The 12,852-nt window shown below is 43.6% G+C and overlaps 1 protein-coding gene across 11 annotated transcripts in view; it reads right to left on the reverse strand.

Annotated features, from left to right (window-relative positions):
* Positions 1–1,178: 1,178 nt before the first annotated feature.
* The window catches only part of LOC118390358 (serine/threonine-protein kinase MARK2-like), a 29,778-nt gene continuing 18,104 nt past the window's right edge, over positions 1,179–12,852 (reverse strand). For 3 of the 11 annotated variants that reach the window (XM_035780835.2, XM_035780827.2, XM_035780824.2), the window contains exons 8-19: positions 12,372–12,608; positions 12,140–12,259; positions 11,857–11,995; positions 11,373–11,485; positions 11,148–11,283; positions 10,837–10,988; positions 10,654–10,742; positions 8,453–8,590; positions 6,991–7,254; positions 4,431–4,457; positions 3,058–3,096; positions 1,179–2,682 (exon numbers count right to left, since the gene is read on the reverse strand). In XM_035780835.2, the coding sequence (XP_035636728.1) occupies positions 2,247–2,682; positions 3,058–3,096; positions 4,431–4,457; positions 6,991–7,254; positions 8,453–8,590; positions 10,654–10,742; positions 10,837–10,988; positions 11,148–11,283; positions 11,373–11,485; positions 11,857–11,995; positions 12,140–12,259; positions 12,372–12,608 (1,890 nt within the window). In that variant the 3' untranslated portion in view covers positions 1,179–2,246. The remainder of the gene's footprint in view (positions 2,683–3,057; positions 3,097–4,430; positions 4,458–6,990; positions 7,255–8,452; positions 8,591–10,653; positions 10,743–10,836; positions 10,989–11,147; positions 11,284–11,372; positions 11,486–11,856; positions 11,996–12,139; positions 12,260–12,371; positions 12,609–12,852) is intronic. The other 8 variants (XM_035780830.2, XM_035780826.2, XM_035780831.2 and 5 more) reach the window with 8 other exon arrangements.

Below are 12,852 nucleotides of genomic sequence, written 5' to 3' on the forward strand. Positions count from 1 at the left end.
GCCACTCAAGGACATTCAGAGACTTGTCCCGATGCCATTCCTGCATTGTCCTGTTGGAAGGCGAACTGTCGCCACAGTCTGAGGTCCTTAGTGCTCTGGAGCAGGTTTTCATCAAGGATCCCTCTGTACTTTGAGCCTTTCATATTTCCCTTGATCCTGACTAGTTTCCCAGTGCCCGCAGCTGAAAAACATCCACACAGCATGATGCCACCACCATGCTTCACCGTAGGGATGGTGCCAGGTTTCCTCCAGACGTGACGCTTGACATTCAGGTTGAAGAGTTGAATCTTGGTTTCAGAGAATCTTGAGAATCTTGTTTCATCAGAGAATCTTGTTTCTCATGGTCTGAGTCCTTTAGTTACCTTTTTGGCAAACTCCAAGCAGACTGTCATGTGCCTTTTACAGAGGAATGGCTTCTATCTGGCAACTCTAACATAAAGGCCTGATTGGTGGAGAGATCCTTGTCCTTCTGGAAGGATCTCCACAGAGGAAGTCTGGAGCTCAGTCAGAGTGACCATCAGGTTCTTAGTCACCTCCCGGCCCAAGGCCGTTCTCCCGATTGCACAGTTTGGTTGGGCGGCCAGCTCTAGGAAGAGTCTTGGTGGTTCCAAACATCTTCCATTTATTTATGATGGAGGCCACTGTGTTTTTGGGGACCTTCAATGCGGCATACATTTTTTTGGTACCCAGATCTATGCCTTGACACAATCCTGTCTCAGAGCACTACAGACAATTCCTTCAAACTCATGGCTTGGTTTTTGCTCTGACATGCACTGTCAAACTGTGGGACCTTATATAGACAGGTGTGTGCCTTTCCAAATCATGTCCAATCAAATGAATTTACCACAGGTGGACTCCAATTAAGATATATATATATATATATAAAAATCTGCAAACATTTAAGACCAGTTTTTGCTTTGTCATTATGGGTTAGTGTGTGGAGATACATTTAATACATTTTAGAATAGGGCTGTAATGTAACAAAATGTGTAAAAAGTCAAGGGGTCTGAATACTTTCTGAACGACTGTATATACATTAGTAGCATATCTAATGTTTATGGTGAAATAATGAGTCTCTTAAGCATGTACAATTGTTCTGCATTTTCTTCATTCATTAGCAATATGTGGGCATATTAAAGTGGGCTTCTATAACAGATAACAAAACTGAAAAGCAAAGATATCATCCAACTTTGTTTATTCTTATAATAACAATATTAATAATTATTTTCTCCAGAGAAAGGCAAAGGAACTCTGACTCAGACATTCCAGTGCAGCACATTGAAACCAACCAGCAACTCTTAATTACATTACAATCCACCAATAATTATCAATTGGCCCTTAATTATTTAATCAGATAAATTACCCCTGCTGTATAAAAAAAAAAAAAAAAAAAATTTTTTGAAGGGGCTTGGGGAGCAGGCAGGTGAAGGCTCGCAATCAGAGTGCAAAGAGTTCAAGTCTGCATGTCCATGGTAGCCTCAAGTAAGACACTGTACAATGATGTAAAAAAATGGCAGAAGCTTTCTGGACCACACGGAAACACCTTGTGCAACTGTCATTAGCTGATTAAAATTAGAACATGATGTGAAAACCAATTTACAGCTGTAGTGAATATGCGTTGTACCTCAGATACATTAGTCTAATCATGTTGTACATTCAGTGTCAAACTGCAGCTCTCTTCATCTGTTCAAAACAGGACAGCTGAAAATAGGGGCAAGATACTCAAGTACAGTAACATGGTGCTTAGACCATAGATTGGGCTTGGTGCAGGATAAGCAAGGGAGAAAGGCCTGAGGGTTACAGCTGGCTGAGTCCAGGGCCATTTTGGGCTCAAAATAAAAATAAGAAAACCTACAAATCAGTTCATACATTTTTTTTTACTCATTTCCTTTCATATTTTCCACCAATAAATGTATTTTGGAAAAAGATGATTGTGAGGTTTAAGAGAAACAAAACAGTCTCAGAAGACAACAGAAAAGTCAGAGGGGCGAGAGGGGCCAGAAACCCCAAACTGAAAAAAACATCCCCTCCCAAGAAAATTAACAATCCCCTCAAAACGGTCTATACACACACAACCTCCCCCTAGCCACTTTGCTCCCCCCCACCCACCCAAAAAGTCTCTCCATCCTCCTTTGCCTTCATCTCAAAAGCTCTCAGTTCAGTCTCAAAGTTCAGCCTCTTTGCCTTTGTGCTCCAGTCTATCTCCATCCACTCATTGTTATCATCACTACCCCTCTTCCACAAGCTCACAGTTTGAGCTCATTGGCAACCTTGGAGGCGATGTTCTTGAAGGCGATGGATGTGCCAGAAATGCGCTTAAAGCGAACCCCGTTAAGGGAGAGGCGGGGCAGCTTGCACACCTCCATCTCCCACTCGACAAAGTCGTCACGGGCGGGATTCCCAGACACACACAGCAGCATGTAGCGCTCTCGCAGCTCATACTCGCAGCTGTTGGAGTCCAGAACCTTCCGGATCTCCTTCATCATCTCGTTGGGCTCCATGGAGGAGGTGGTTTTCATGCTCCAGGTGAAGCGCAGCGAGCGGGGCTTGTTGTCCTTGGAGATCAGGCCTGGGGTCGTGGTGCTGGGCACCGTAGAGGTGGAGGACAGGGAGTCTTTGTTCTCGTCTCCTGCAGAGCCCAGGGTGCCCTTCTCCAGCTTCTCAGCAGTGGTCAACATGGGTCTGAGTTGGGAAAGAAAGTAGGAAAGGAGAATAAATATAAGGCAAGGACAGAATGAATGAAAAACAGACAAAACAGCAAGGTTATGGGCTGGTTAACAATGCATTCAATCACAGGGGGAACCAATGACAGCATGAGCATGAAACATTTAAGTTGTGCATTTACATGGACTCTTCAATGAGCAACAGAATACATGCGTCTTTCTGTTATTAAAAGATCAATGCTTACATTGTCAAAACCGAAGGAGCGCTACTGATCATATAATCAGCATGCTATTCTTTACACCACCTAAATCAATTAAATCTAATCATTATTTGATTGACATTTTTTTCACTGAATCAACAGATTGATCAAATTGTCACTATCGTAATCCTCACCTGTTGGCCTCATCTCGACCCTCTCCCTCATACGGGCTCCTCAAAGAAAATCGGCAAAAGTTTAGTCTCCCCAAATTCCAATTAGACTTTATTACCAGGTTAGTACAAACACCATCAACTCCCCTGCACCTTCAAATTCCAGATTCTATAGTATTTTTCTTAGAGATTATACTGTATGTATCCATAGATTTCATTCATGTGAGCTCCACTACATTTTAGAGGGCTATGAGGAAATAACTAGCTAGGTATCTCTACTAATACCTCTACTAATTCTATTTCAAATCCCTAAAAATGGATTTACACCCCCGAAGTGGAATCACACAATCCATGGATACTGCTGTATTTTTGTTTAGCATACAACTGGAATGAACAGTCAGAGATCACATCTTTGTCTGTTATGTTAATAAGGCCCATCACCACCATCCAATAACCCCTCTCCTCAAACTCCCACAGCAAGGCATCCATAAGAATAAAATAAACAGCATCGGTCAGATGCATATGCAGGCATTCTTTCCCAAGGTGCCCAAAACCTTAAGTCTGTGCCCACCACAATTATACGACGTCAAATACATGCACTCGACGCAAGTTTTAGTAAACATTTAGAAAATTATACCTTCATCACTTTGTTGCTGAGAATATTATATTAGTGCCAAGAAACAGACGGCTCAAATGACACTTCAGGGAACTCATTCGAAATAGAAACAAAAATAAGCCAAGTTAAGAAAAAGAAAACAGCAGGACGTTGCTGAAATATGAGGTTGTTTAGTGCAAACTGCAAGCCAGGACCAGTGGCCTGGTATCAGACAAAAGAAATGCAGGAGATATCACTCCCAAAATAACAGTGACGTGACTTTTTCAAAATCAACAGCAATAATCCCTACTCTTGTCTGAGCATGTAATGTTGAAAGCCTTCCCACAATACAGGCAGCTGACAATAGCATTAGATTTCAGAAGAATGCGTGTTCTTCTCAACAATCACCATCTCTCTGTATTCTAAGCTTCTTAGCTTTATGCACACTGGGTAGCATGGCATGATCAGACTGGGCTGCACGGAGGATTTCTATTCAATTGGCCAAGGACCCACAGGGCAACACTCAACACTAACCAAGACAAAAAGGAAACGGGAATGAGAGAAAGCAGAAAGGGAGGAGTATCATTCACTGAGGGATGACGAGAACAGCAGATGACTGAACCAGGCGATGGAGAGCAGGGTGAGTTAGTATAAAAAGGCAAATCGTTACAAAAATAAATCCTTATTACAAAAATTAAAAATGTAAGAAAAGGGTCATGACACATAAAATTGCCTCACAGTGGAGAGATACGACAAGGTAATAGTTGAGGAAAAACTCAGGGGTGTGGTTATTTTTGCCTACCTTCTGGGGAATCTGAATGAGAGATTTCTACAAAAAAGGGGAGGGGGGAAGAAAAAGAAAACTGTATGTACACAAACGTGCGCATAAACAAACCACAGCAAATCTGTTATACAGTGCCTTGCGAAAGTATTCGGCCCCCTTGAACTTTGCGACCTTTTGCCACATTTCAGGCTTCAAACATAAAGATATAAAACTGTATTTTTTTGTGAAGAATCAACAACAAGTGGGACACAATCATGAAGTGGAACGACATTTATTGGATATTTCAAACTTTTTTAACAAATCAAAAACTGAAAAATTGGGCGTGCAAAATTATTCAGCCCCTTTACTTTCAGTGCAGCAAACTCTCTCCAGAAGTTCAGTGAGGATCTCTGAATGATCCAATGTTGCCCTAAATGACTAATGATGATAAATACAATCCACCTGTGTGTAATCAAGTCTCCGTATAAATGCACCTGCACTGTGATAGTCTCAGAGGTCTGTTAAAAGCGCAGAGAGCATCATGAAGAACAAGGAACACACCAGGCAGGTCCGAGATACTGTTGTGAAGTTTAAAGCCGGATTTGGATACAAAAAGACTTCCCAAGCTTTAAACATCCCAAGGAGCACTGTGCAAGCGATAATATTGAAATGGAAGGAGTATCAGACCACTGCAAATCTACCAAGACCTGGCCGTCCCTCTAAACTTTCAGCTCATACAAGGAGAAGACTGATCAGAGATGCAGCCAAGAGGCCCATGTTCACTCTGGATGAACTGCAGAGAACTACAGCTGAGGTGGGAGGCTCTGTGCATAGGACAACAATCAGTCGTATATTGCACAAATCTGGAGCCAAATACAGGACCATTCTGGAAGAAAACCTGATGGAGTCTGCAAAAGACCTGAGACTGGGATGGAGATTTGTCTTCCAACAAGACAATGATCCAAAACATAAAGCAAAATCTACAATGGAATGGTTCAAAAATAAACATATCCAGGAGTTAGAATGGCCAAGTCAAAGTCCAGACCTGAATCCAATCGAGAATCTGTGGAAAGAACTGAAAACTGCTGTTCACAAATGCTCTCCATCCAACCTCAGAGCTCGAGCTGTTTTGCAAGGAGGAATGGGAAAAAAATTCAGTCTCTCGATGTGCAAAACTGATAGACATACCCCAAGCGACTTACAGCTGTAATCGCAGAAAACGGTGGCGCTACAAAGTATTAACTTAAGGGGGCTGAATAATTTTGCACGCCCAATTTTTCAGTTTTTGATTTGTTAAAAAAGTTTGAAATATCCAATAAATGTCGTTCCACTTCATGATTGTGTCCCACTTGTTGTTGATTCTTCATACAAAAAATACAGTTTTATATCTTTATGTTTGAAGCCTGAAATGTGGCAAAAGGTCGCAAAGTTCAAGGGGGCCGAATACTTTCGCAAGGCACTGTACATGTCAGTCAACTGAAAGAGATTAATACTCCCCCCGGTGTCCCTCAGGAGGTGAGCTGCTTAAGCCAAACAGTTTGTCACTAAATAGCTGTTAATGTAGCTTGACATTACCATAGTCTTCAGGATGTTAAAGGCAGAGCAGTTAGATGAACGGACTCGGATTAGGACTAACGTTAGCACTGGTTGGGAGACATGCATGCCAATTATGATATATTTACACTGTGTACAAAACATTAAGAACACCTGCTCTTTCCATGACAGACTGACCAGGTGAACGCTATGATGTCACTTGTTAAATCCACTACAAATCAGTGTAGATGAAGGAGAGGAGACGGGTTAAAGAAAGATTTTTAAGCCTTAAGACAGTTGAGACATGGATTGTGTACGTGTGCTATTCATAGGTTGAACAGTCAAGACAAAAGATTTAAGCGCCGTTGAAAGGGGTATGGTAGTAGGTGCCAAGCTTCACCGGTTTTTTGTCAAGAACACTTTCCTGTGTATCAAGAATGGGCCACCAACCAAAGGACTTTCAGCCAGCTTGACACAAAAGCATTGGAGTCAACATGGGCCAGCATCCCTGTGGAATGCTTTCGATACCTTGTAGAGTCCATGCCCTGACGAATTGAAGCTGTTCTGCGCAACTCAATATTAGCAAGGTGTTCTTAATGTTTTGTACACTGTGTATAACACCTTACATTCTGAGTGTTGTACAATTTATCAACAAAACAATTAAACTATAGCAAGATACTCAGATTTGTATTTGAAGGTATTTCTACACAGAGTAACTTCCCTAGCTGCTCCAATTACATGTGTGGCAACTGACCATAGCAACAAAAACATGCACAGCTCCAAACCAACTCAAAAAAAAGAAAAAAAAAAAAAAAAAAAAAAAAAGAGGAGAGTACTTGTAGTCAAGCACATTGTGAGCACAAGAACATTATGTCCAGACAAAAAAAATAATCACAGGGACACAGTGAAGAGAAGAACGAACAGTCCAAAAATCACAATACACAAACATGAATACCTCACTGTAATTCTCACACTCTCATTCACTTAAGGCAAGTTGTTCAACACCAGGATGTGATCAGCAAAACAGAAAATCACATCACAGGTCCCCGTTCCCCCATTCTCTCACCTGCGCACAAATTTAGAGGTGAACTTGCTGAAGATACCAGTGCCCCCAGCTCTTCGGGCCTGGCTGTTCCCATAGGAGAGGGAGGGGGATGCTGGGGGACCATTGTAGGTGGAGGCATGCTGGTCCCGTGTCGCCCTCTGCTGCCCAGCACTGAAAGTGCTTCTGGTGGCCACATTTCTGGGGAAGTTGGATCGCTCAGTCGCCGTGGAACTGCTGACGTTGTGGGCAGAGGGAGACGCCACTGGTACTCTCAGAGGGGCAGTGCTGTTTTTATAGTTTTGGGAGTAGAATGAGTAGGCAGAGGAGACATTTATAGATTTCATTATCACCATGCACATCAACATTTTCCCCATTGCTGAAGCTATTTCCCCACAAAGAATGTATGATAAAAACATAACTGAGCTTGAGATGGTGAAACAAAAGTTCAGTAAATTCATAGAATTTCTATACAAAAGCCTTTGGCTAAAGGAATGTGTGCAACAATGTAGCTGCTTCTATTAGGCTACAACATGCCATCCACACCGCAAAATCTCCCATGATTGACTTTAATCTTGAAAGATGAAGCCTAGTAAAATGACATATTGCCCAGAAAACGATTACAGCATCGTGACCCGCCATGGGCAGCAGGTATAAACTACAGATTTGGAATTTGAGGCCAGTGAAGCTTTGTTGAGTGTTAAAATCAGAGGCACTCTGCATTATCACAAAATCAGCATGACATCACTACAAAGAAGAAAGGGTTGGGGAAGGGGCATGGAGCTGTGATACTGTCGTGGACCACTCACTCATTGTCATTGAGGTTATAGCGAAACCACGTAGTGATAAAGTGGATTACATGTTAACCAATTGATAAGTGAATGACATCCTACCATTATAGCTCATTCACTAGGATTGTTTTTGTTGATTTTTTTTTACAATGTGCATGGCCCATGAGATGTCAGATTTTGTATGGACAGGGTGTTACAGGAGGTATTAAAAAGAGATTACATGCACACCAGCCAGGAGCTGAGAGAGTTCCGGCCCAGGCAAAAACATGGCACCGGCCGGGCCACGTTCAAAGTGTGATGTGTTTGATGTGTAACTGAGGGTTTGCAGGTACACATGAACCATGTGTTGGGAAGGTTCTGGATTTCATGTGCAATATTTGTGGTAGGACTGGTCGGATAAGGACAGAAGTGTTGGGGAGAAAGGTATTTCCCAAAGAGGTGGGGTGCTTGTAGGGTGAGTTTCAGGGGTGGGAAAAGTGGCAGACAGAAAAAAAGTAGGGTGCTTTCAATGTTGCCCTTCCAGCAATATTGCTACCCTTTTAACCCCTACATCTGTGATCCATCTCTACCTATTTTGAATACTCAATGCTGAGAACTGCCACCAGGGACCATCTAACCCAAACCCTTTCATATCCCCTCTATTCTCCCTTCTGACGAGTGACTGTCCTTGTGTTCCCCGCTCTGGTGACACTTGCCTGGGCCGGTGTGCGTGGATGTCTGAGGGGGTGGGATGGGCAGAGGTGGACAGGGACTTGTGGTGTCGGGGGCGGGAGGAGGAAGAGAGAACTGCGGCTGCCGAGGCTGTGGAGGCGCGGGACCCTGGGGTGGTTAGGCTGGGGGAGAGAAATTAATAAACCCAGTGCCGACCGCCCCCCCGTGAAGGGGTGGAAGAGGGCCATGGGGTAATCAAGGTTAGAAGTGGGGAGGAAGCGGAGGGGGACACGGAGAGAGGAAAACAACACAAACACAGGATCTCAGATAAGGCAGATTTGTATTGGATGACTATACAGAACAGCTCCCATTAAGCTCCCTTAAATGGAAGACTGCATTACTTCTGGGAAGCATTGCACCCCAAAGAAGAGATGGAGAGAGAAACTGTCAGACCAGAACACAAGTTTGAGGAAAGAAAAAGTGGCTTTAAAAAAAATGCATAAAGGAATAAAATGCATTTTTTAAATTTAAAATGGGGACAATGTGAATGTTACAAAACCCTATTAAATTAAAAAGGCATATTTGACATAACATTGTGTGAAAGCGCCATTCTGTCAGTGAGGAGAATGTGTGCTAGTGTTCAACCAATACATTTTAGTAGCGGTGGTGCTGACCACACCGTGTCAGTTTGCCCTCTCATCATCTCTTTCAAGCAAACATGTTTTAGTCACATGCTGTTGGCAACGCTGCTCCCCTTCTCCCACACAGAACATGTTCTTTAAACACGTTCCCTCTGCATTCTTCCCTTTTTGTGCCTGGAAGTAGCCTGCCTATAAAAGCAGCCAGCATCATAAATCCCAGATGAAAGAGTGAGATCTGACTATCAGGATCAAGAAATGATTATGGTTTCAGTTGATTGCAGATGCAAGGCAAGAGCAAGGGGAACATGCAGAGCAAGGGGAACAACTACTCCAGAGCGAGTGACTATTGAAATGCTATTAGCACGCACCCCACTAACTAGCTAGCCATTTCACATCGGTTACACCAGCCTAATCTTGGGAGTTGATAGGCTTGAAGTCATAAACAGCGCAATGCTTGAAGCACAGCGAAGAGCTGCTGGCAAAACGCACGAAAGTGCTGTTTGAATGAATGCTTACGAGCCTGCTGGTGCCTACCATCGCCCAGTCAGACTGCTCTATCAAATCATAACATAACACACAGAAATACGAGCCTCAGGTCAGTAATATGGTCGAATCCGGAAACTATCATTTCGAAAACAAAACGTTTATTCTTTCAGTGAAATACGGAACCGTTCCGTATTTTATCTAACGGGTGGCATCCCTAAGCTTCAATATTGCACAACCTTCAATGTTATGTCATAATTACGTAAAATTCTGGCAAATTAGTTCGCAATGAGCCAGGCGGCCCAAACTGTTGCATATACCCGGACTCCGCGTGCAATTAACGCAAGATAAGTGACAATTTCACTTGGTTAATATTGCCTGCTAACCTTTCTTTTAGCTAAATATGCAGGTTTAAAAATATATACTTCTGTGTATTGATTTTAAGAAAGGCATTGAGGTTTATGGTTAGGTACACGTTGGAGCAACGACAGTCATTTTTCGCGAATGCGCACCACATCGATTATATGCAACGCAGGACACGCTAGATAAACTGGTAATATCATCCACCATATGTAGTTATAAATAGTGATTATGATTGATTGATTGATTGTTTTTTATAAGATAAGTTTAATGCTAGCTAGCAACTTATCTTGGCTTCTTACTGCATTCGCGTAACAGGTTGCAAGATTGAATCCCTGAGCTGACAAGGTAAAAATCTGTCGTTCTGCCCCTGAACAAGGCAGTTAACCCACCGTTCCTAGGCCGTCATTGAAAATAAGAATGTGTTCTTAACAGACTTGCCTCGTTAAATAAAGTTGTAAAATATATATATATATATATATATATGTCAAAATCGGCGTGTCCAAAAATACCGATTTCCAATTGTTATGAAAACTTGAAATCCGCCCTAATTAAATCGGCCATTCCGATTAACCGGTCGACCTCTAGTATGTACACTAGGAATCCACCTGCTCTGTGTTAAATCCACTGGCGGCTGGCCACTGCTTGTAAACACTGCCACCTAGACATTTGACTAGCCCCAAAAACAGATCTCCACTGCCATGTCAGCGAGTGTGTGATTGCGAGTGTGTAAGAGTGCCCGCACGGGTGCTTGTGTCTACCTGTCCATTCCGTTCTGGACCCCAAGTGTGGCTCTCTCAGGGACTGGTGAGTTTCGACTGCGACTCGTACCAGTGGACAGGATGCTGTTCTGTAGGACCGATAGAGGATATGATGTAGAGTACAGTAGGGTACATGCCATCAACCCTGGAGTGGCAGGCATGCAGAACAATAAGTCCACTCACGGTGGAGGGGGTTGGGGTGCTCCTCTTACGATCTGCTGCAGCTAAGGGACTGGGAGGGACTTTAGTGGAGCTGCCAGTGCCAGAACCTTTCCTCCCATAATCCTCTGCTGTGTGCTTGTTGTCGCCCTGGGAACGCTTAGAAGCTGAAGAACCTGGGAAAAAGAACAAGAGACAACAGAAGAATGGAAAGAGTGGGACAGAGACGCAAAGACGGAGATCAATATAAAAAGATAGTTGAAACCAAAATAAGAGCATTTGTCCTAAATAGCAGAACATTTACAGTATCCTCATCAATCCAAACAGCTTCCTACCTGCATCTGTTGCTCTCCGGGGCTTCTGATTGGATGAGGTACTGCGCTGTACCTTGTGAGAAGGGGATTGGGCATTGCTGTTTGTGAGATCACTTCCTGGGCGGTGTTTCATTGATAGGCTGATGCATTCGTCCATCTGAGGGGGAAGAGGGATGGTCATAAATATTACCATGGCAGGAGTAGGACACACTTTGCTCCTACATATAGAGTGTATTCACTTCGTACCTCAGAGTTCCTGTAATCCAGTAATAGATATGTGGCCATGACGTCATTGTATTTTTGGTTGACGAGCGAGTCCTGGATCTCCTCCGCAGAGTAGCCCATCTGCAACATGATATCTGGACAGAATGGCGAGAAAAGGTCAACCGTACTACCACATCAAAGACAGAAGTACTATGCACACATGCAGCATACTGCAGAGAGAAACCGATCACAAACACATGATTCTACAGACAAAATAGTTAGACCATAAAGGCATATCATTAGAGTCTAACAAAAAAAGTATAGTATTTAGTTTTACTAAACATGAAGGCACATGTTGACACAGCAAAGGGCATGTTACGCAACACAGAGGTAGGCAGACTAACAGGGCACGTAAAATAAGACTACCTTCAGATAGAGGGGCCCTCCCCCAATTAATGTGACCTCTAACCCCTTCCCCAATAACCCCTTTACTGCCACCAGCTCATCCACCAGACGCCTGCCCCACCTCTCTTCCACCCCCCCGCTCGGTCGGGGTGCTGACCTGTCCTCTTGGGGTCCTTGTAGTCTGGCTGGGGCTCGATGAAGGGCTTCAGCTCCTCCTCCTCATGGCCTACGTTCATCCAGCGGTCCTTCATGATCTGCTGCTGGACACAAGCAGAGAGAAAGGACAGAGTCTTGGAGTTAATGGGGAAAGGGAGGTGGATATAAAAACACAGTACTAACAGTTGTCTCTACACAATTCTGGTTTGTATCCAGCGGAGGCAGTGGCTAGGTGAGGTACTATTAACCTCCAGGCTGCCCCTCTTGGTTGGGTTGAGAATGAGGAACTTCTTGAGCAGGTTCTCGCAGTCTGTGGACATGTAGAAGGGAATCCTATACTTCCCCCGCAGAACCCGTTCGCGCAGCTCCTAAAGGGAAGACAAGCGCAACAGACAAGGATTAAAGTGAGGTGTGGGTAGGTATTCAACAACATCACGTGTTTACCATGCATCCCTTCCACCTTCACTGTTCACTGCCCACCTTTAGGTTCTGTCCGTCGAAAGGCAGAGATCCGCTGACCAGTGTATAGAGGATGACCCCCAGGCTCCAGACGTCCACCTCAGGGCCGTCATATTTCTTCCCCTGGAACAGCTCCGGGGCGGCGTAGGGAGGAGAGCCACAGAACGTGTCCAGCTTGTTCCCCATGGTGAACTCATTGCTGAAACCAAAGTCTGCGATCTTGATGTTCATGTCAGCATCTAGGAGTAGATTCTCTGCCTGGAGAGAAATAATTTTCTATTGATACCAGTTCTTTCAACAAAAATATTTAAAGAACACCAACATGAACATGGAAAAAAGGTGTACTCAAAAGGCACTTCAGCCCAGCTTAAATGAAAAAAAGGGTGGATCCCAAAAACATTCCTTACCCCAGGATACTTCTACTGGTGACTATCCGGGAGAATAAATAGAAAAAAAAAAGGAGCACTGTTGCTGGGTAAATCTGATGGATTAATTGACGGGA

Source organism: Oncorhynchus keta, chromosome 11 (assembly GCF_023373465.1).
Source record: "Oncorhynchus keta strain PuntledgeMale-10-30-2019 chromosome 11, Oket_V2, whole genome shotgun sequence".
Lineage (NCBI taxonomy): Eukaryota > Metazoa > Chordata > Actinopteri > Salmoniformes > Salmonidae > Oncorhynchus > Oncorhynchus keta.